At 46.0% G+C, this 24,458-nt stretch overlaps 1 protein-coding gene across 3 annotated transcripts in view; it reads left to right on the top strand.

The window, feature by feature from the left end:
- Positions 1-3,633: 3,633 nt before the first annotated feature.
- Positions 3,634-24,458, top strand: part of MTCL3 (MTCL family member 3) — a 34,732-nt gene continuing 13,907 nt past the window's right edge. For all 3 annotated transcript variants that reach the window (XM_075498708.1, XM_075498709.1, XM_075498707.1), the window contains exons 1-4: positions 3,634-4,163; positions 6,420-7,411; positions 7,771-7,995; positions 11,448-11,606. In XM_075498708.1, the coding sequence (XP_075354823.1) occupies positions 6,494-7,411; positions 7,771-7,995; positions 11,448-11,606 (1,302 nt within the window). In that variant the 5' untranslated portion in view covers positions 3,634-4,163; positions 6,420-6,493. The remainder of the gene's footprint in view (positions 4,164-6,419; positions 7,412-7,770; positions 7,996-11,447; positions 11,607-24,458) is intronic.

Here is a 24,458-nt window from a genome sequence, read left to right as displayed (position 1 = left end):
GGTGTATAATTAGTCGTGTCCGGCACATCTCCTTGGGCAGGGAGATAAGCTGCAGCCTGTGCCAGCTGGGGCAGTGCCAGTACCATGAACCAGCACAGCACGCTCCAGCAGCTCCTCTTTCTGCCCCAGCATAACCCAGCGTATTCCCAAGAGGGCAGAGGAGGTGAGTCAGCGAAGTGGTAGAAGCACAGCAAGTGCATGCCACCCAGGCATCCTCCTGGAAAAGAGTCCTCTCCAACCCGCTTCTGAAATCTGTTATTAAAGTGTTCTCTACTGAAAGCTAGGCGGTCACGCTTGGGTCATACTTTTAGGGTGTTTTGTAAAGGGATTCTCATCTTAACTTAGGAAAAGAAACCTATATGACTTAAACTGAAACTCTGCATGGAGGAGAAATTCCTCCTCTCCTTTCTCTTCCTCTCCTCCTCTTTCAGTCTAGTGTCCTTTCACCTCTTGCACAACTACATACAACTAAATGCAGTTGTAGGCTGAATAAAAAAATACGGCTCTACGTGAGCAAGCAATAATGGGGACTAGAAAACAAGCTATTCACAGTTCTAATTCGGGTCAAAATACTTTTAGCTATTGAAGGCAAAAAAGTACTGAAAAAGTCATGGGTGTGCTCTACCAGGGTGCATCAGGTTACCAATGCTCTGCATGACAAGAAATCTGAGGAGGAAGAATGAAAAAGAAATGAAGAAAATAAAAGAAGGTGGAAAGAGAGAGAGGCAAAACTGGAGGGTGATACTAACAGGGTAAGAATTTTCATACGGAGCCAGATCAAAGATCTTTTAGCTTACTGATAGGTATCTGACTGTGGTCAATAGTGGATGCTAGAAGAGAACACAAAAACACATACTGATATCTCTCCCAGACACTTTCGCAGATCAAAAAAAAAAATCGTCAGTAGAGACTGTTTTTGAGCTACATGTTTTGCCTTTCTTGTCCCCAACTGATTTTTCTTCCATGCCTTTGTTCAATCACTTTTTAAACCCATGTGACCCTTCTGTTCACAACATAGTGTGGCAGGGAGTTGACAGCTTAACCACAAGGAGTGTTTTCTTTTCTGGTGTTTTTTTTTTTTTTAAATCCATCACCTGCTTGTTTCTTTCATTCACATTTGCATCTTTGCACTGCTTGTGTGGGAAGAGACCGTGACTAACAGTGAACCTTTCATGCTTGTTTACCTTCCTTACTAAAGGTTGTAGGGACCTGCATCATATTTTTCCTCAGTCACCCTGTTTTCAGCCTGAAGACTCCTACCGTCCCGAGTCGTTCCTTGAGCAGAGCCACTTCAGACCATGGCCACCCCTCTCTGTACCTCACCCCCTTCCACCATGCCTGGTTGAATGGGGGACCAGAACTGCTCCTGGTAATCAAAATCTGTCTGTACCATCGAATTATACTGGGGCAATAATGATGTTTTCTGGTTTGTTCTCTACTTCTCCCTAAATAATTTCTAATATTTTATTTCTGTTGTTTTGTCTGCCACTGATATTTGAGCCAATATATTTATACAACTGTTCAGCATCATGTCAGTGCTTCATTCCTGAATGGTAATAGTCAGCTGAGAGCCCCTTGTTTTCTATGTTAAGTTAAGATCTTTCTTTCTGTGTATTATTTCCATCCACAGATTTTTAGAGACTCTACAAAATCTGATCATAAATGGAACTTTACTGTATTAACTTTTCCGTATAGGCCTGTTCATACTGGACTTATTCTGGGGTAGATATAGTTATTGTATCTATTATATCATGACCTGCTGGTGATGTAAAATGCCTACAGAGATCTAGCAGCAGATTTCCTAATGGAAATACAGCTTTTATTAACAAAAGACTGCTTTATCTTGTGTAGATGATACCCATTCCTCCCAGAAGAGTAAATGATATGAGTAGAAGCATTTTTGTGCCCATGTCAATTTTTATAACTGTGTCAGCACTGAAGTTTTAGCCAGAATAGAAATTTTGAGAATAAAGTCAACATTCCCAAACAATACTGAGATATGGGCAAATTTTTCTACCATAAGATTAGTCTCTACTATCAGACATATGGCCTGACAATATGGATGAAGATAGTCTAATGACCTGGTTTTTATTTAGACACTACTATGAGAAAATAAGGATCTGTATCTTTCCAAAAGCTCAATAAAACTTGTTGTAGGTGGTATGAGATGTCATCACACTCCATTTTTGGTTTACTGTGGAAAGTCCATCCAGGGATCTCGTCCAGCAAGGGAGCAGAAAGGATGCTAATCGCTGTCCAGTGCGTAACGGTAGGGACTGCTGTGCTTGTCCTTCGGGGGGATATTGTGTAGACAAAATGTTATGTTATTGTGATGACCTCATCACTGCTATTCTGTGTATTCACTCAGACAAGAAGCCTAGGTGTTCTAGCAGAATCTATCCACCACTTTCATAGAAAAATTTCTCAACTCCAGAAATATTTTGTATTTTCATTCCTCATGTTTTCAACCAATTATTATGTTTAGTTGGTATGACTGCCGTCGATGTTTGTGAGTTTCAAAGGCCTAACAAATCATTAAATATTATGCATTTTAAAAGTAGCTTTCCATCATCCCAGTGTTTTTCTTCGTCAGCATAAATGTTCCATTTCCTATTTTCTGATTGTCCTCAACCCATCACATCTATATATATCCAGTTCATGCAGTCCCTGGGCTCAACGCTGGAGGACATGCATCTGCATGGGGGGGAGTACCTTTCCAAATCTGAGGATATGCTGTTTCAGACGAGTTGGGTCCTGCTTGTCATATCAGAAGAGGTGGAGAGGACTGTGGGGCAGGGGCAGCTGGTCTCCCCTGAGCTTGTTCTCCGCTGAGCTTGTTCTCCCCCAAGGGCTGCACAAGGACCTCACAGATACGTATATGTATGTACATACAATATATAAAACCATGCATAGATATGTATATTTTATATGTGTGTTCACATGTGTGTATGCACACACATTCACGTATATATGTATGTACAGTGTATTTGTGTATATATATTTTGTATATAGATGTATGTACAGATGTATGCATGTATGTATATGCTGGTATACCTATGGGCATGAAATCCTCAGTTAATTATCCCTTGGGAGGAATTTCCAGCCCGGAAACCCAGTCTCCCCCCGGCTGGAGCAAAGTGCTGAGCCAGGCCGAGCCTCCCACCGAGGAAGCACCTTCGGGGGCTGAGGCAGAGCACAGGACCCCACCCGGACCTGCCAGCTGCTGCCGGAGGAATGAGAAGGACCCCAACCCGAGCACTGCTCCCCCCAGCCTGTTCTCGTGGGGTGTTCACGCAGACACACAGACACAGGTGGGTCCCAGCCATCAGATGGAAATGCTCCCTCCTCGGAGGGCAGGGGCAGGCAAGGAAAGGAAGCCTTTTTTCCTGCTTTTCTTTGTCTCTGTTTGGGCAAGACTTCAAGCGCGAAGTCTTAAGAGCCATCTAAGGTGCTTCAGAGCAAAGACAGATTCACCTCATGATCAAACGAACAGGTGAAAGAGATGACCACCTCTGGGGTTTGCCCACGACACGAGCAACGCCCAGCGGCACGCCAGTCCTGTATTCGCACGGATCGGTACGAGCAGGGTCGCTCCCGGCCGCCGCGGAGCGGAGCGGAGCGGGCCGCCTTTGTCCCACCCCGCGCGGGCCGCTGCCGTGGGCCGCCGCCCGTGGGCCGCCGCCGGGACCCGCCGCGCTGCCAGCGCCGGCGAAGGCAGCGAACAAAGGAAAACCCTGTTCCCGTCCCGCTGCTGGCGCGGAAGGCGCCCGGCATCCCTCGGCTGGTCCGAGCAGGCTCCCCTGAAGGGGACACTAAATAATTGATCAGAATCGATCGCCGGGATGCGTCGGGAAGGGAAAGCGGGCGCATCCCTTGCGTGCAGCCTGCTGCTTCCCGCACTGGCGCTGCGATCCTGTTCCACCATGTGCAGATAGATGAGGGGACGCAACTCAGCCTTCAGGCCTGGGCGGGGTTCCTGCCGTTTAATCTTTTCTTTTCGCTGCTTTCCTCCCTCCCCCCCTTTCCGTCTCCCAGGCCCAGTGAGGTCAGCTCATGAATATTGCTTCATTTTCCTGAGAGGCTCTGGCAGCGCCGGGTACCTCGTGTGCGGGTGCCCGTCTCTGTGCATGCATTTCGCCAGCCCGGCAGCAGACAAAGTGGTGGTGAGTAATGCGGCTGCTTCAGACCCAAGCCTTTTTGTTTCGCCAAAAAGGGAATGTCACGCGGGGTTCAGACGCGACAAACCCGCCAGGTATGAAGGGGGACCTGCGAAAATCCCCCCGCGCCTTAAAACCGGACAAAAGGCAGAAGCGCTCCCAAACCTTAAGCCGCGGTTGCGAACCGGCATCTCGGAGAGGGAGAGGCGGGCGCCCGGCGAGGGGAAGGGGGCCGCGGCCGGGGGCAGCCCTGCCTGAAGCCCCGGGGGGGGAGATGCCCCCGCCGGCGGGTGGAGGCACCGGACTTTTCCCTTTTGTTGCTGCCGTTTATTTCCGCATTTTTCCGCCTGGGCAGCTGTTCCCGACAGGAAAACCTGCGGAGACGCCACGTCCTGGCGCCACGTGGGTTTGCCTCTGGGATGGAGGCTGTGTGGCGGAGTTTGGTGAGGATGGAGATTTCGGACTTGGGCTCGGACGGGGCTTTCGCTGTGCCAGTTAAAAGGGGAGGGGGAGGGGGGGAAATCGGCCACCTGAACCGTAGGCGGTAGCCAGTCCTGGAATTGGGGGCATGCACGGTGCGGGTTGTGTTGCCGGCAGATCGTGGCTGACTTTGCTGCAGTGAAACTTCCCGAAAAGATCCAGGTGTAGCGTAGGGTCCCCGATTATTATTTTAAATTTAATTTTGAACAGTAGGAAAAAGGCAGAGTAATGAGTAAGATACAGGATCTAAGCTGGGTCCTGGCTTTTTGCAGTTTCTTCAGGTTTGGATTTCAAGCGTGACATTTTGTACCTGTGTAGCTCTGAACAACAGTAGTGTGGGAATCCTGTTTGTGATGGTCGATAGAGATGCAAAGCGAATCTGTTAGAAAGTGTTGTGATACAAGTGGGAGTTTTGATAGGTTTACACTCCCATGCTCCCTTTTTACTAATTAATGCCTGGGAAGTTTCTGCCAAATTGTGTTCTTTTGAGCATTCATTTCCAGTAAATTGGTTAAAATCAGGGTGATAAAGACAGTGCATTTGTGAGGAAACCCTGTGCTCCTGCCAGTGAGAGCAGAGCAAACACAGTCTCATTGTCTAGTACGTTCCAGGGAGTAAACCAATTGTTAGGGTACGGTATAATGTCTACATTGACTTTGCCCAGTCGCGCTTCTTTCTTTATTCCCTGTTCTAGTAGGGAATGCTTAAGCTGTGTTCTGGGAGGGAATCGTTAGGCCGTGTTAGGAATGCTGTCGTTTCTACTTTTGCCCACGTTTTCCCTTTAAGGACAGTTGAATAAAGGCTATGTGAAAACAGTTTGTGGATCATAGCCATTATTTTCAGAATATATTAAAGAACATTAGCAGCATGATATGGCTTTTAACAGTCCTTTTTAATAATCTGTTGTGGCCATGAAAACTCTAGTTTTGTCGCTATGGAGGGAAAATTGCCATGTGAGCACCCTTTGGCGAATACCACATAACATCTCGTACTGGGTGAGGGTGTATTCCTTGCTTCCTCTGTTTTGAAAATCCGCTGGAGTGATTATGGCTCAGTCCTATGTCAGCATAACCAGTACCAAACCTGAATCAGTCTTAAGCCCTGACAGGGCCTCTGGAAAACAAACTGGGACAAATCTGGGTTTAGCAGCTGATCGAAGGGCCCCTTTCCTTTATGGCCCTCGATTCCCGAGTTTCGGAGGCCTAACCTTGTCCTGGAAGAGTCCCTGTCAAAGCCGAAGGGAGATCTGTTGTTGCTTCCACGTGTGCAGCCCTTTGTACAGCAGCCTTTTCCCACTCGGCTGTGACAGACACCTGGAAGAGGCCTTTGAGGAGGCAGACAGGGGCAGCAGCAACCCAGACTGGTACTCGGCTTGGCAGCGAGGACGACCAAGGGGGAAGGTTGTGTGTGGATGGATGGAGATTTACCCGTGATGTGGCAGCCCGCAGGGGGAAGGGTTCGGCATCAGGGGGGGAAAACGCCCCTAGATGAAAGCGGAGTGGGAGCTGATCTCGGCCTCAGCCGTGCAGCGTGAAGTCCCTTCCGAAAGCCACGCACCCCGGATGGGCGCTGGCCTTCAGCCTCGGCCGGTTTGACCGGGCCGCCGCTCTGCCCGCAGGTGCCGCGGGACGCGGGGCAGGGCTCGGGAGCAGGCGGTGCACTGCGGCGGCAGGGAGCGGGCACGCCGGCCGCCGGCGCCGCCAGAGCGCCCGTCCCCCCGCCGCCCCCGCGCTGTCCTCCCCGTCCCCACCCCGACCGTCTTCTCCGCTTCTCCTCCCCCAGCTCTCAGGGCGGCGGCGGCGGCGGAGGCGGAGGACGCCGCCGGTGATGGACGCCTCCCCGAGATAGCCGCCGCCATGAGCCAGCCGCCTGCAGGGGGCGCCGCCGCCGCCGAGCCTCGCCTGCATCCCGAGGGCAGCAGCGGCAGGAAGCAGCAGCGAGCCTCCTCCCCGGCCCGGGCCCGCGACAACCCCCCGCGCCCGCCGCCCGCCGCCGCCGCCGCCGCCTCCCGCGCCCCGGCCGCCGCCGCCAAGGCCGCCGCGGCGCGGCCGCCGCCGGGCCAGGCCCCCAGAGCCGCCCGCGGCCGCGCCGCCGACAAGCCGCCGCGCGGCGCGGGGCCGCCGGGAGCTGTCCAGGCCGGCGCCGGTGCTGAACCGCCGCCCGCCGCCGGCGGGAGAGCCGCCGCCGAGGAGCCGCCGCCGCGCGCCGCCGAGCCCGCCGCGCCGCGGGCCGCCGAGGAGGCGCCCCCTGCAGGAGGCGGCGGCGGCGGGGGGGAGCGGGAGGGGGCGGTGGCGCCGCAGCCGCCGCCGCCGCCCAAGCACTGGCGGGGGAAAGCGGGGCGGTCTCCGCTGAAGGGCGCGGGGGAGGCGGCCCCGGCGCCTCCATCTTCCTCGGGCGCGGGGAAGGGCCGCGGGGCGGCGGGCGGCGGCGGGTACTGGAAGGAGGGATGCCTGCAAAGTGAGCTCATCCAGTTCCACCTCAGGAAGGGGCTGGCGGCGGCCGCCCAGATGCAAACCAAGGGCAGCAACCACAGCAGCAGCGGCAGCGCTTCCTCCGCCTCCGCCTCCGCGGCCGCCGCCCCGGCCGAGCCTCCCCCGGCCGCCTCCGCCTCCTCGCCCTCTGCCATGGCGGCGGCCGGGGCGGAGGGGCTGCGGCAGGGCGAGGCGGGCGGCGGCGGCAGGAGCGGCGCTCCCGAGGGCGCCCTGAGCCCGCAGCTGCAGGAGGAGATGCAGGAAGAGATGGAGAAGCTGCGGGAGGAGAACGAGAGCCTCAAGGTGAGGGGCCGGGGCGGCGGTGGCAGCGGGGGGGGGCCGGGGCGGCGGCGGAGCTGGGGGGGAACCGGGGCCGGGCGGGGGCCGGGCGGCCTCGCCACCCCCGCGCCGGGAGGGGCTTCCCCCGGCCACCCTCTCCCCCGGCACTAGCGCTGGAGGCAGAGTTAAGATGGCCCTGTCGTGGGGCGTGCGGGCAGTGGCACTTCCCTGCTTCGTTGCGGTGCTTTTAATGAGCCGGGTTGTATTTAGCTGGTGTCCCTGCGGGGAGGAGCTCCATTTTGGCTGCCTTCCCCCATACGTGCTGACATTTGTGCTTTTGACCCACCTGTTGCGTCCCTGTCCCCTTCTCGCCCTGGTGCCAGAACGAGATAGATGAGCTGAGGACGGAGATGGATGAGATGAGGGACAGCTTCTTCGAGGAGGACGCTTGTCAGCTTCAAGAAATGCGCCACGAACTGGAGCGAGCCAACAAGAACTGCCGGATCCTTCAGTACCGGCTGCGCAAGGCCGAGCGCAAGAGGCTCCGCTATGCCCAGACCGGCGAGATTGATGGCGAGCTCTTGCGCAGCATGGAGCAGGACCTCAAGGTACAGACGTGAGCAGGTGTCAAGGGAAGGGAGTGCCTCAGACGGAGACATGAGCGTGCTCTCGGTCCTCATGACTCAGGCATTTCCATCCGTTCTGTCGTACACCGTGCACCCAGTGCAGCTCGTAGGATAGCAATGGCCAAGCTTACCTTGGTAATAGAAGCCTTTGGTATGTAGGTAGGCTGTTTTCAGCTTTAGTCCAATCATTTTTTGTAAAGTTAATGTGCAAGAAGTCATTCAAATACAAATTAAGATCTAGAGGTTTTGGATCTTTCATGATGAACGCAAAACATACCCTACCACTGCAAAATTAAACCAACCTCACTGAATCGTCCCATTGACTTTGAGAGGATTACTGTACTCTTTAGTAAAGATTTCAGAGAACTGGTAGATGGAATACTTGCAGTCACAAGACGAAATCCTGACTCCGTTGGTGTCAGTGCAAAAACCGCTGTTATCTTCAGTGAAGGCAGGATTTTCCATGTCCACCTGAAACCATAGACACATCAGGTTTGAATGTGTAATCAGCTGTATTTCATCCATAACACCTGAATGAACCACAGCCCATTGTTGAGGAAAAGTTTCAGTCCTTGTTTAACGATTGTTGTTGGTAAAATATCCATCATCTCCATTCTAGATTGGTCCAGTTATAGAAAAGAACCCCTTTCTTGCGCTAGTTGGAAGTTGTTTAGTTTCTGCTTCCATCCACTAGACTTCGTTAAGGTTGCTACTGAATCAGGACTCCTAAACTTTTTTCAGTTGACTGGTGTCCCTGCATTTCTCCTGGAAGTACAGACCTCTGTATAACAACATTTGTCCTCTGTATAGGACTAGTTACCTATGGCTTGTTGGATTCAGTGGACTGTAGTTGAAAATGCTAATTTAATACATGATCAGGAACAAGGTCATTCTTAAACTTCTTTCTGATAAGTATAATGGATTGAGAGTCTGTTATTCCCAAGCCTGGTTTCCAGACTTGGATCATCTTTTCTGAAAATTTTGCAGCTTTTCATTGTTCTCATTAAAATGTAGACACCAGTCCAAGACATGTTCCAGTAATTTTCTCACTAGTGCCATTTAAAATGCCAATGTCCTCTGTATTTCTATTTGATATTCCTTTCCTGTGCATATTGAAAATCCACATTTGCTGTTGTGGCCATGACAGTTCTGTAAGCGCAGCTGTTCACGTGGCTCTTGACAAAATAGCCTCTTCCCGGTCAGAAGCAAAACGACCCCTTTGTCAGGGGCTAGATGGAATTGCTGATTGAAACAAGGGACATTTTGTACGCTCAGAATGATGCTTAGGTGAATAGTGGAGACACGCACCTTTGCAGGCAGAATTTGAACATGAGCCTTCATGTCCCAAGTGAATATTGTGATTCCAGCTTCAGAGCTGATTTCTTTGTTGGCTCGATGCTACTTTGTATTAGCAAGTAATACATGCGCAGGGCCTCAGAGGGAAATGGACTCTCTGGTGAGGTGCTCACCTGCAGTACAGGAGATATTAGCTAAGGCCTTAGGTTGAGCTGAACAAAGAGCTCACTTTAATTAGGATTTCTCCCATGTCTTTTGTAATAACCATAAAACTGACTATTTGGAAAGGAATAGTGTTTTTGCAGAGTGTTCCCACAGATCATGAATGTGTTCTGCTTTGGAGTAGGGATGAATGCCTAATGCCAAATTTCTGCCAAATTGAATTCTGGGTGCTGGCTAACCATAATTGTAACTCATGTGCAGTTCTCTGCAGTTCCCAAGTCCCCTTCTGAAGAATTTCTATCCAAAATAATGTCCATTTTGCATGGGTAATATATTAGGGGACTTAATCCTTCAGAGATACAGTCTTGCATATAGCTGTATTAAAATGCATCTTGCATAAGTGAGCCCCATTTCCCATGTGATCTAGAATGCTCTGTAGGATTTCCCTGCATTAATTGTTACTCCACCAAATTTTGTATCAAAAAAATCACTACCAGTAATGACTTTGTTATTTGGTTGTATTTACTGGTACAGACTGTATCTATGGACTGAAGACAGATTCTGATAGGATGCTGTTAAAAATGTCCCCCATGATTTTCCATTCACTTTGGTTGGACAACCAGATGAGCAGTTGAATACCAAGTGTAGGAAAAGACATCCAGATATAGCCCTGTGGGGTGATTCTCAGCTCATCCAGCAGTCTCTTTGGAGTATGGTTATAACTGAAATTGCCCTCCACTCTCTCTTTCTGTTGGGCATTATGTGTCTTGAGTGTGTGTGCAGTGGGGGAGGTTATTGAATGATCTTGTGCTACCCTGCAGGGTTGTATCAGTAATTCACACACACTGGGTTTCCTGTCAGGGGAGGCTGAGTCACTAGCTGCTGCTGTTTTCTGATAGATCGGATTCTTCTAGACTGCTTGCTTGCAATTATTATTTTTTTCTTTAGAGTTTTGTCTCTTTGTCAAAGAACTCTCTTTGACATACAAACATAAAGATTGTTCTAGTGAAAGCCATGAAGGATAGCTTTCTTAAGCTCCCCTACCTAATGCTAAGAAGGATTAACTATACTTTCCAATGTTCTAAAAAAAGCAGAAAATTAGGCTTTTCAAACTATGTGTCTAAATCACCATCACAACAATGATTAGTGTATATTTAAATATTTTTGGTGCATGATTATAGTTTCTGGTGGTTTCACAAAATACAATACAAGTGGCTTGAATTGCAAAAGTCTCCTTACTTTACGTGAAGAAGAGGAATTAGATCTTGACATGTGCCTTTTAACTCTGTTCCTGTGAAAATGCATTAAAAATAAAAGAAAAAAGCAAAACCCTTAGTGTTCGTTTTCATTTAAAATATTGGACATCATTTGGGTGAACACAAGGTCAGTAAAAATGTTGTTTGTTTATATTTTACTCTTTAAATTAACCAGTAGTAGTAAATACCAGATATTTAGATTAACTGTCCATGAAAGAGATTGAAACTAGCAGGGTCGAAATAAAGATGTGTCTGTTTGTGGTCCTGTACAAGACATAGGTAGGGTAGGCCTGGAGAAGGTGGGCCCTGCTTTTAGATGCTTCTGCATGTCGAGTAGTGTAAGGCCATATGCCTTAGTGCATTGAAAAACATAAGCTAGCAGTGGTTGAGAAAAAATAGATGCTGCACTGTCTCCAGGAATAATGCAGGTCCTGTTTTACTGTCGACGTAACAGAACCTAAGAAGGAGTTGTGGTTTAGTGTCTAATGTGGTTTCCAGTGAAGTCCATAGGAATAATACACCATTTTTTGGAAGGAATCGGCTTGAATTTGGAATCATTTAAAATTCTGTCTGTGGATGTCCTTGTCTACGTGTTTCCTTTCATACCGCTTCCATCAAAACGTCCAGAATTAACATGTAAATTGTTGTTTAGGCACTAAGCATTGCAGCAGTAATTCTTTTTTTTAATCTTTCTTTTGAAATATCATTCATTTCATTTAGGTTGCAAAAGATGTATCGGTGAGACTTCACCATGAGTTAGAAAACGTGGAAGAAAAACGTACTGTAACAGAAGATGAAAATGAAAAATTAAGACAGCAGCTTATAGAAGTTGAAATTGCCAAACAAGCACTACAGAATGAACTGGAAAAAATGAAAGAGGTTAGTGTTGCTATTTACTTCTACACAGATTATTTGAAGTTCTCAAATTCTTATTGCTGAACTAACTGGTTTTCTTCCTATAACTTGTTTTGGGGGCACAAAATATGTCAGGCAAAAGTTGAAAGCTGCTAAGAGTGCTGAAGTACAGCTTGGTGATTGGGAAGCCGAGAACAAAATAAAATATTCCGTGTTTCCTAGGCGAAACAGAAACCAAACTGTGGCTTTGTTTTTTCTATACAAGGAGGGAAATGTGGAACTGACGGTAACAGAGGCTTCGAGACATTGTACTTATGTTAAGATACATGCAGAAAGAGTGCTGAAGGCAGTCAGAGACACCTAACTTTTCAGATTATGTTCCCCATGGGTTTTTACGAAGACCAGTATTTTTCCCTTGCTAACTGCTACTAGGGACTAGCAGGCACACTGAGTTGGGGATCTAGCCACCTCCCCCCATCTTGTTCACTCATGCTCTTCTGGGAGCACTGGAGAGTGAGAGACTCTACTTGGCCTTTCATTCTAAGCATAATTTTACATTATATCTAATTTATCTTCAGAATTACTCCATTCGCCATTATATAGATGCAAGATACTGCGCCATTAAGTAAACAGAAAATTGTATTACAGCAGTAATAGCCTGGCTGACAGAGATAACAAAGCATGCAGTAAAAAGAGAAACTGTTGACTAAGAATGGCTTCTCAGAACAGATTTTAGAAACAGCTCTCCAGTTCAGTGTTTAAAGTTCAATGAATGCCACTGATTTAGACTTTTAGTAATATGCCCTAGCAGGAATGCCGATGTCTACTTTGATCTTGTATGAAGCAGAAGAGATGTATCTCAGTTGTTAGGAAAGGCAGGAAATTTTCAGTTGTATGATAAGTTATAGTATTTTTAGGAACTGCAAGTGCTTACTTTAAGTGATGTAGTATTAAAATATTCATATGTTTTCTTTACAGAACTGAATTTCAAACGTGCTAGTAGAGGATAAGCAAGTGTTTTTTTCTACCTTCTACTGCTTTTTCAGATAACTGCAGGTTTGAAAAGGGCATGAAATCTGAGCCTTATTTGGCTTCCTTCTCCTCTGCCTGAGACTTTCTTCTGTTTTCACTCAGGTTTCTGCCGTCAAACACAATTCAGTTTCCGGGACCATCTTCTTTATGAGAGCATGATCTTTCTGTAATTATCCTTACAACTTGTTAAGCTTGGCTTTACTCCAAATTTTCCATTATTCCTATCCGTTCAGACTCTACTTTCTTGTAGATTCCCATTTCTGGATCCTTTCCTCCTGCCCTGTGATAGGTTGTACCACAGTAAGTTTCTGTTGCCTTGGTTCTTCTTATGGATCTTCAGATTACAATGAAGTGTAGTGGCAATTTAATAGTTTACACTCTTTGGGAGCTAGGTACCTGCAGGAAATTAATCCAATAAATAGGCTGCTTCGCCTCTGTCATCAGTAGTCGCTTTCTCCTTATCCTGGTTCTTCCCTGTGGCCCACTATGCTGAACTATGGTTCTGCTGCTCTCATACTGCTCTCCACTTCCTTCCCTAGCTTGGGTATTTGCCCCTTTCTGTCTTTGCTCTTGGTATCAATGGAAGGATACTTGAGACTCCAGAAGAAAGGAAGGTTTCATGTTTAAGCTAGGGGCTCTTCTACACAACACTATTTTCATGAAGCTGAAACAGATGGATGATTCCCATTGGCACAGAATGGGAGCACTGAGCCAGAATGGAAAAATGCAGGAAGACTTTACACCACAGCAGAGGTGGAGTGGACAAAGAGTCAGAAATACATCCTTATACTGAACTGGAGAGGAGAACTGCCATGCCCAGTCATTATATGCGTCATCATAATTAGGCAGGAGCTTTCATTTATGTATTTCAAACAGGCTACTGAGTCCCTTTCAGTAGGAGAAGGCTGCTTTTCAGGCTAGGACTTTCAGCACAGCATGGGGGAAGTTGGAGGATGGTTGAGGAGGTGCAAATCAGAGAAAAGCAAGTTTGAAGTGAAGCCAAATTATTATGCACTTTGCAAGCATGCCATGACTTGGGGGACTGATGGAAGGACGCTGGTGAAGAATACTAATTCTTACAGATTTTAAATTTAGAATCTGTGAAGAAGCTATGAAAATGTTAACATGAAACAACCATGAAAACCACCCAAAGCAGGCTGAAGTGCATTAGAATTTTTCTGTGACAGATACCTTTTCTTCTTCTTTGGCAATTGGAGGTTTCATGCATCTTAAATGTCATTGTCAGATAGTCATAATGTTAATTTTCTGCTTGCTTGTGAGTTATTTCCTCCAGTTTCATGGGTTTACAACCCTTTCTTGTTTCGGTACAGACATTGTAACTAATGCAACCTCCTGCTTAAGGAAGTTCTACTCAGCATAAATAGGAATGCAGAGTCAAGACCTTTTGTCTGGATTGTGATCTTCACTTTACTGAGATACGAATTAATGGGAGAGTTAATCTCCAAAGACAATGAAGCATTTTTATTTTATAGCATAGTAACAGTGCTCAGAGTATGTAATGACTGATTTCTGTACTTTTATGTCATCAAATGTACTGCAAAAACACAAACCTTCCCGCTTTTCTTAAAATCTTTTTATGTATAACTGCCATGGGAAATTTGTTCTCCTTTTCTAATGAACAGTGTGAGATAGCAGAGAACGGTTAAAAGACTTCATAGAAAATGTTGGAGGCAGAAGCATAATTTTTTGTTAGGTAGTCTCTAGAGCAGGACCAAAGCCAAAGTTCTCTGTGTGTAGATTCTGTATTGTTTTAAAAAACATGGTAGACTTGACTGGAAACATGTATAAAAAGGTAAATGCTAGCAGATGTGTTTGTGCAGAGACAAATCTAGAGTTCTCCAGTGAACGTTTGGATGTATACAGACTTGTGAATGTATTCTCTATTAATACAGTGAGATAGTTTCTGTTTACTTTCTTGGTTTGGAGCTTTTGAAAAAAATAATTATGACATATTCCATGACAAATGGAAGTTGTTGTTGATGGCAGCAGAAGCTTGCAAGCATCCAGGATTTCGAAGGTGTTCCAGCAAAGCATACATTTTCTATCAGCTACTTTTACTTTCGGTCCCCCAACCTGCAGCTATTTCATTTAGCGTTATTCCTGCATACATCCACACAGAAACACAAGATTTTTAATCTGCATTGTCGGTTCTTGGAATTTATTTGTAGCAACTGCTACTGATTTCCTGTTTATTATTTGTTATTATTAATTGTAATGCTTTTTGGGAAGCTGAAAACAAACTAGAGAAATTGTTTCCTAGAAGAAAGAGAAACCAAGTGTAGCTAGATGTAATTTTTTCAGATAGAAAAAAAATTGTTGATGAGTTGTCTGTTAATTAATTAATTAATGTTCATTAATTTGATGGTAACCGTTTGTTAAGGCTTAGCTAACTCTTGTAGAGCTTTTCATGGTAATAGTATGAACTAAGAATTCATTCATTTGCTAGAGCTATGTAGGAAATGCCCAGTTAGCCATGCTTTAGATGGTTTCTTGTGAGGCAAATGAAGTAGGGGAAAAAATGACAGATGTACTGGACACTGGGCTTTACAAATCCTCATTGCAATGCAGATATGTAATTGCAAGAGGCACAGTGTTTTTCAGAGACATATATCTTTCTGGATAGAAATAGATTTCTCTGCTAGTGCTCCAAGCTGGGCAGATGCAAAACAGCTCAGTTCTTACAGCCACGTTAGGGTCATGTTGTCAAGCTACCGTTTTCTTCTAAGCATAGGTTATTGGCTCAGATAAGAGCTTGAGATAACCATGGCTACACGGCATGTGAACTAGAGATGTCTTTTGTCCCATCAGTTCAGACTGCAAGCAGAGGAGTTTATGCCTCCCTGTATGGGTCTGTGTTTTGCTGGAGTGGTGCCTGTCTTGTCAGTCAGTCTGTTTTGTGCGCTGCATGGAAATGGAAGAAGGCAGCAGGTCCAGAGGACTGGGCACTGGAGCTGGGGGGAGGGATCTGAATTCTGTTCCTGATTTTGATACTAACCTGCTGTGGGACCACGGGAAAGTAATTACACTTTTCTGCTTACTCTTGCAAGCTTTGCCTGCCCTGTTTATGCACAGATTAGCTTTCCATACATCTCTCAAGTGCTCAGGCTGCACAGAAATTAGGAGGGTAGCTGGAAATTTCACAACAAAAGCTTCTGTTAAAAAAAAACCCCAACCAACAAAAAAACAAACACCAACCACCGCCCCAAACCAAAAATTGGAGAGCTATGAAAAGAACTGGTAAGGGATGATCCCATCCCAGTCCCCTTGATCACCAATATCAGCTTGCCCACTATGTCTCTTTGGTAAAAATCCAGTGTCTCTCCTTTCTGACAGCCCTTTCTCTCTCTAAGCCCCTTCTCCTGCCATTTAACCACAACCACTTATTTCTAGTCTTTCTCCTATAACTCACAAAGTCTCAGATTCTCCAGGTTGTCTCTCTCAGTCTTGATCCTGTGTCTGTTTTTTCTTCCTTTTTTTTCTTTGGTGTGTCTTGTAGCAGTGGCTGTTTTTTGCTGTATTCTGGTTCCTAAGTCCCACTCTTGTCCTTCCCCCTCCTATTCCCTCTTTCCCTGCATCCTTCCAACTCTTCATGAGTGTCCAATCTCCTCTCTGGATTTCAAGTCTTTTCCAGTTCATTTTCCTCTTATTCTACTCCAAGTATATTATCCTCATTTCTTCGTTACAGCTTCTCTCTTCTGCAAAATTTGTCCTTTTCACCTGATTCTTCCACCCCCTCATGCAAATCTGTCAGCTTCCTTGGTTCGTTGTGTTCCTTTCCTTGTTTCCAAGCCTTAGCTCTTCACTTTTGCACCTGGACTGAGAGCAGTGGGGGACCACTCACTGTGCTAGGAAAGAGCAACTGTGTCACTGAGCACTGGAGAAAAGGTTTCCGGTTCTAATGCCTAGCTTCAGCTTTATCTAGACCCACATGGAGCAACAATTGCAGGACAAGTTAGGCTTTGCCTTCTGGCCTGGAGTTGGGATATAATCTATCACCTGGAGAAAATGTGCAGATTGATAGCTGGGGTGGGAGAGGATGTGGTAGTTTGTAAACACAGAATTTTCAGCAACTTAAACTGGTAAACTCCAAGAAATAATTACCTGGTAGTGTATAGGAATGGAAGATTTCTGAAAGGTTATGCTTTGGCCAGTCATGATTTGGATGAATTAGAAAAGTATGAGGTATATATTGTATACAGATACAAAAATGTTCCAGAGCACAGGCATACTGGAACTTCTCAAAAGAACAGTTGCTAGAATAATTTGATATGAGCAAACCAGGATATTCTTTTCTTGGAAAGAGCTGAATAATTTTGCTGAAATTTTACAAAATATTAACAATGTTGATAACTTATCCTGAGACAGATACTTGGCGTGGAAAATCTGCAACATTTAAAACGTGGTGAGGTTGTAAGGAACTGGAAACAAGTCTCATAATGGGTAGTGGCTTGCAGCATTTCCGACAGCAGCATTACATTTTTGGATGCCTTCACAATCAAAACTTTCTCGTCCGCTATTTGTCTTGGTCCTTTCTCTCAGGACCTTAAACTTCACCATCTCACAGCTGGGGCTGCCAGTGCTACCACTGGCCGTCAAACTCCTGACCAGTGCTTCCTTATTTGCAAGAGGTCCATCAGAGTGATTCTCACAGCTGACTTGTTTATCAGCTGTGGCAAAAATTGTCTTCAATCCATTACAGAAATCATGTCACTTCTTCTGGTTGTCTGAAAAACACTTTATCTATTTCCTCTTATTCATCAGATGGTCTGTAGAAGATGACCCAAATGATGCCACCCATGCTTCTCTGTCCTCTGATTCTTACCCATAGCTCGCAGGTGGCCCATCGCCCGTTACAAGGCAATGCTACGTGCAATTGAATTGCTCTTTTGTGTAGAGCACAACCCTTCTTCCTCACCTTTCAAGTTTGTATTGATCCATGGCCGCACTCCAGGCATGTGAGCTGTCCCATCATGTCTCTGTGATCCCACTGAGGTCACAGCTCTGTAACTGTGCATGGATTTCTGGCTTCTGTTTGATTCCCATGCTGCATGCATACACGTCACTGGAGATGGATACTTGGTTGTGCTGCTTTGAAAGGGAAAGTTTGAGCCTCCTGCATCATACTGTCTCCCAAACACTTCCTAATTGCACCTCACCTTTTCATTTCTCCTCAGAGTTTGAGCCTCATTTCAGACAGCTAGTAATGGAGGGAGTAGGGACAAGGTAGAGAGAGATGAGATGCTAGTACGCCTGCAGATGTAGCTGATCAACTTCACAGGATCAGTGTAGTAAGCGGTACTCTTCGAAAAATTACAGTAATTTACTTGCTCCTGGCACCAGATGGCAGCAGGGAAGGATTTAATAAGTCTCTCACAACCCAGTTCCTTCCTGGGGTCTTTTGGAGGACCCAAATACCAAGTCTATCAGCAACACTTCTTCTAAAAGTACCTTTAAGCAGAGGGTTTGTGTGATCTGGAATCGCAGTTTGTTGCCTCATGAAAATTCAATTTGCTTTGGTGAAAAGAACAACAGGATAATGAGGAGGCTTTTTTAAAAAGAGATGAGAAACAAGTCTCTGCCTGAGTTTATACAGGAAAAAGCAAAAAAGTCCTCTGTCCCCAAGCGTGGCTCAGTGCTTCTCTAAGTGCCACATCTCTGCAGATGCAGAACCCCCAGTTACTTCTGTCAGACTTGCTTATGTGAAATTCTATTACCTTTGGTATCCTGCCCAAATATTTTGTTCCTTTAAAAACAGTACTCAGCAGGGATGCTATTCATCATCTGTGAGGGTGTGACTCTGCCATCTTTGCTTAGAGCACACTGCGATTTCACAGTGAGCAGGATAAGCAGAGTTTGCTTCAGTTTAGTTCTTTGAATATGAGAAAAGAATCATAATGGAGAAAGAAATTAATTTCTGTTACAAAATCTGTTGTAATTCTCTGAAAATGTCATGCCATAAACAAAAATATGGAAAAAAAATATGCGTATTTGAGAAGTATTTTACACTTAAACCTCATAAAATTACATTTTAATTATGTATCAGCCATCAGCAATTCACATGAGCCATTTGCTTCAAGACAGTTTATCAAAACTGAAAATAAACAGCCTAATGGTCAATAACAATATAGCTCCAAAACATATGTAATAAATAGTGAATGATTTCAAATGAATAAAACTCCATAAATATCTTATTGTGAAGAAGTTTTGTGAGTAAAGATGCCTCGAGGGGATTTTTTTTCTGAGAGTCATTGAAGCTGGTGTGCTGCTTTGTGGATTCCTATTGAATTGTCTTAAAATTTGCAAGGATATGTAAAAGGAGTGGCAGGATTGCTTGCTAATGGGGAAGTAATAATGAAAGAGTGGCAACTGTAGTGAAAAAGAGTGTATCTATCTGGAATATGTTTAAAACAAAAGAATTTAGCCATTACCAAATAAAGTTACGTTTGATCAGTTCTTTTGAATCTGTAAACATAATGCTGCTACTCTGGTTTGATGGGGGCATGGGAGTTCCTTCCTTGTGGCAGAATGTTACCTTGTTTTCCTTCCTTTCTGTGATGGATATCAGCAGCCTTAGATTTGCAAGTTCTCTTGTCAAAGTTCTTATTGATACTACATACAGTCTTCAGGTAAAATCACAGTCTCTTTGCAGTAAGCTCTATTATAAAGAAAAAAAAAAAAGTAATGACCATCTTAAAAAAACCTAACCAGAACGGAGGCACAGAATAAGAGCCAAGTTTCCAAACACATAGAAACTATGTTTTAGAGAAAGGACATGAGTCCCTACATCCTAGTCTCAGGACCCTTTTTGCTTTGATCATTCTTCTCAAAGTTATTTGCTACAGAATTGCTTCCATTAGTCAAAAACTATATTTGTAAAGTAAATCAGGCTAAGGAAGGGCCCACACACTGAGAAGCGATTGCTAGCACATCCCATGGATGATTTTGGCCTAGATCAGCTACCACTGCTTCAGTGCTTGAGCATGACTTGGGGTCTAGCCTGGGTCAGAGCTTATTCCTGACTGACAGTTTGGATGTGGTCCTGCTTGTTTGGAAGGAAGCTGTAGGGAAGTTTAGCTGTATTGTCATTTTAGCTGAAAGGAGACTGAATTGTGGAGTGCCAGCTGGCATCACGTCCTGAGAACAGTCCCTGACCATTTCATTTGCCAGTGTAAAAACTAGGCAAAGGGACTCTGACTTGGTATGGAGACAGATGAGATGGCAAGTGAGACACAGAACAGCAAGTCCAGTCCATTGCTGCCATGTGAATTCTTACTGCTGAGAATTACTGGCAAGGGGCAATCACCAGCAGTGACAAAGCCAACACAACTGGCATGCCCAGTTGTCTGTGGGAGTAATGGACAGTGCGGTAACTGTGGCTCAGGTGGTGGATGGTAACTAGGTACTAGAGAAAATGGTTTGTGAGCGTGAATTCACAGTGGGGCAGGCTGGAAAAGATGTATCTCTCTTGCTACAGACTTCAGGGTATGACTTCCTTGAGATCTAAAGGAGAAAGAAGGCCTTTTATATCTCATTACTGAATTACATGATCTTGCTACTGAGTTCAATAAGGTCCTCAAAGTACGATACCACATTAACAAATGGAGGAAGGTTTGGGAAATCCAGTTTTGCTTGGTTTATATGCAGTCATTGCCTAATCATTTGTTGGCATTGTGCTGTTTGTAAGCCTGAGAAGTTTATTTATTTTCTAGGAAAAGACAAGGGTTTTAGGACTCTGTAATGGTCCTCAATCACAGAAGACAAGTTTTTATTTTTGCACTTTCCAGTTTCAGTATTTCTTTACTCAAATGGACATTCAAGTGTCCATACACGCAATTTAGACATAGAGGTACCAACTCGATTGCTCAGATGAAAGAAAAAGTTGCCAGGTAACCTAAAAATGTAAAAATGAGCTCCCTGCTATAGCTGGCTTTTCGATAGCTATCATGCTGCCTTTCACAGTTGTATCCATAGTTGCATCCATAGACAGTACATAACCCACACTGGTTCTTTTGTTGTTGTTTTGCTTAAGTTTTTTAATAATATATTATGCTTTTAAAATTCTACTATCTTTAAATTCAACTATCATTTTATTTATGCCCATTTTGTCATTTTTGGTAGGTCTCTGGAATTTTTTTGTAAGACGCTGTGTATGATTTGCTTAGTTTCTTAAAGAAAGAGATTGCACGATAGAGAGGACAAATTCAACCTCTTTGTACTGCTACAAAAGCATGAATGGGAGTATAGAGGTAGGCCAGGATTCTCTAGATTTAGAGGAAATCCAGATGACTTTTCATAATTGCTTTCTATCAGCTGGAAGGCTTTATGGAGGCAGAAAAGAGACATTTTCCAAGTGCTGTACCAGAGGTCTAGATACATGTTTTTGTATGGCATCAATATACACCAGATGTCATAATCTGCCTGGAAGTCTCACCAAGGCTTTGATGAATAATAGTAATACATGATTTCTGTCCCTTATACCACTGTGTTCAGTCCACTGCTTAAACGCGCCAGTCCCTTCAAAGAAACACCTGGAAAAACAGAGCATTTTCAATGTGCTGATACAGGTCAAAGCTGAGCTTGTTTCAGACTGAAAGGAAAATTACCATAGCTTTGTTTCTCTCTAGTACATGTGCTCACTGCTGGCTTCAGGGCTGTCTTTCTCATAGTCTTAAATTGAGCTCTTGAGCAACCCCACATGAAACAATTTTCTGTGTTTACATTCTCTGGTGCTGCTAGCAAGTCTACAGTTAAAAAACCAGGGCACTCTGTAGCCTGATAGATGTACTAGTTATTCTGCAAATAGAATTTCCCAGGGTGTCTTTCAGGTGCCTGTGTTCCTGATGGCTCTTTGGCAGAGCCTCACAGCCCTAGGTAGCTTGTCCTGGCTTTAGGAGAGTAAGCAGAAAGTAGCACCATGGAGGTAAGCACTGTCCTGTGTTTTGGCTGAACTCAGCTGCCAGTGTGAGGAAGGAGAACCTTGTCATGTCATAGTACAGATGGCTGTTCTGGAGCGTGTCATGGACCTTCAGGGAGTAACCTCAGTGCAGTTTCCAGTGTAAAAACAGGTCAGAGATACTGGCAAGACCTCAGATGGGAACACAGACAACAGAGCCATATGCAACAAAACTATCACAGAAATTGCCATATTTACTATTCAATATATTACTCATTATTTCTTCAGAATGATGGTTCTGAGAACTTAGGTGGGTAGCATAAAGTACCCAGTACTTACAGAATCAGAAAAGCCAACTGAAGCAAGTATAGCTTCTTTCTGTGCTGCTATACATGACTAATAAGCAGTTCCTGAAGGAGAGATGATACTGTTTGATAACTAGGATCCTAATGGTATATAGTAGGATGCAAAAGATGTAGTGTGCTACTCTGGGCTTCTGATTGGGCTGTAAATCTCAGTCCTTTTCTTCCAAAGTTGTTGCCTAAACCATCTCCCCCCCCCCCCCCCCCCCCCCCCCCCCCAAAAAAAAGAGGCAACCCAACTTAAATGTTTTGTTGCAAATGCTCAATAACGTCTCTTGCATTTGTCTCCAGTGCACTTAAAAATAAAAGATCATGCAGTGTGGTGAGGCTATTGGTTGCAGCATTGTGAATTTTTGAATGCTCCATCCCAGTGTGCAGGAAATCAAGTGAAGGTGATCCTAGAGGAATGTAGAGACACTGTCAGAACATAGGGGGTGGGGTTAGAAAAGCCAAAACCCAGCTGGAGCTGAATCTAGTGAGGGACCTTAAAGGGCAACAAGAAGGGCTTCTACAGGTAAATCAGCAGCAAAATGAAGATGAGGGAAAATGTGTGCACACTGGTGAATGGTGCAGGGAACCTCTTCCATAACATTCTCCTAGACAAGCTGATGAAGTATGGGCTCAATAACTGGTCAGTGAGGTTGACTAAAAACTGGCTGATGAACTACCAGGCTCAAACAGTTGTGATCAGCAGCACAAAGTCCATCTGAAGGCTGGTGACTAGCGGTGTACCTGTCAGGGAACAGCAAGGGCCAGCTGCTCTGAGGGACTGGGAGCAAGGAGCCAAGCACAGTAACACAGCCCACAGACCCCACCAGCCAGGGCCCAGTTCAACAGTACCTGAGCGAAGTGACCAGAACAAGCCTGGGGACTGCAGCTGGGATCAGCCAAGCGTCCAGATCATCTGACAGGTTTGTGGTGACAAGGCAGGTCTGAGATTAAGCTGGGAAGTCAATCCACAGGTCTGGTGATCATGAGGCAAGTACAAGGTCAAGCCAGAAAGTCAGGCCACAGATGACCGTTAAGATCAAGAGGGTCCATGGTCATGCACAGCTATGACAGAGCTGGATACAGCCACAACATAGTTCAGGTAGGGACTCAAGGTCCAGATCTGAGGTTAGGTGGAGCTCCTTGGCCCATGGGCAGGGCTGTGGGTGGAAGGCCCAGGTGAACCTCATCTGGGTAATGAAGGCCTATTAACACCCTCAGGGAGGACTCCAGGGGTCAACACTTGGCCAGTTGTGTTTAACATCCTCATTACTGACCTGGATGAGGTCAGCAGGTCACGGGAGGTGATCCTTCCCCTCTGCTCAGCACTGGTGACGCCACACCTGGAGTGCCGGGCCCAGTGCTGGGCTCCTCAGTACGAGAGACATGGACGTACTGCAGCAAGGGCTGTGAAGACGATTAAGGGATTGGAGCATGTTTCAAATGAGGGGCGGCTGAGAGAGCTGGGACTGTTCAGCCGGGAGATGTTGGGGAGCAGCAAGGGCTGGCTGCTCCCTGCGGGATGGGGAGTTCTGGGGGATAACACAGCCGGCGGGGCAGGGGTGTTGCCCGCCAAGGCCCAGTCCCACAGTACCCCAGTGGGGTGAGCAGGACAGACCCAGAGGTCATGGCCAGGTTCAAACAAGAGTCCAGGTTACCAGGCAGGTTCATGGTGAGGCAGGTCTGAGGTGAAGCCGGGAAGCCAATCCACGGGTGGATCAACGGGGTCCATGGCTGGGCACAGGAACAGCTGCAGTGAACTGGAGACCAGTGCTCCTCAAGCAGGACCTGAAGCCCCTGGGCTGAGCTGAAATGGGGCTCCTGGGCCCATGGGCAGGGTGTGTAGGGAGGGCCCAGGTGAGGCTGGTCAGGGCCACTAAGTGAGGCCTGTGGTGCCTTCAGGGCCCTGACAGGAGAAGAGTAGGGGGCTGTGCGTGTGGGGTGAATCTTATACATGTGTATAAATACCTGATAGGAGGGTGTAAAGAAGAAGGAGTCAAACTCTTTTCAGTGGTGTCCAGTGACAGGACAAGAACAAACTTTTTTGTGAAGGTGGTCAAACACCGAACACGTTGCCTATAGAGGAAGGAGTCTCCGTCTTTGGAGATACTCAGGAATGCCCCAGGACATGGCCCTGAGAAGCCTGCTTTAGTTGACTCTGCTCTGAGCAGGGAGACTGGACTAGATCTCCAGAGGTCCCTTTCAGCCGCAGCTGGTCTGTGTTTTTCTCAACTCTGTGGTCTGTACTTGTTACAAGCAGAATCTAGTTTCTCATTTTGCAGCAGAGCATACAGGGGTTAGAAAAGGTCACTTCTGGAAGGGGAGAAAGGAAATGGTTTGCAGGTTATTTCTGTTAAACGGGGAGAGTTCAGGGGCTGTCCAAACTGTCTTTCTTCTCAGGCAGAACACAGCAAGTGAACAGGAGGTCAGAGGCAGGTACATGCTATCAAGCAGGGCATTTTTCCTGCTGCACTGGTATGCACAGTGTTCTGTGCAACTAGTTGTGTTCTGTGCAGTACAGCTGTACGTGTGTGTGTGTCTGTGTGTAAGGTACTAAACCTTCCATCAGGCAGATACTTC

This window comes from Mycteria americana, chromosome 3 (assembly GCF_035582795.1).
Source record: "Mycteria americana isolate JAX WOST 10 ecotype Jacksonville Zoo and Gardens chromosome 3, USCA_MyAme_1.0, whole genome shotgun sequence".
In the NCBI taxonomy this organism is placed as follows: Eukaryota; Metazoa; Chordata; class Aves; order Ciconiiformes; family Ciconiidae; genus Mycteria; species Mycteria americana.
This window is presented reverse-complemented; position numbering and strand designations above follow the sequence as displayed.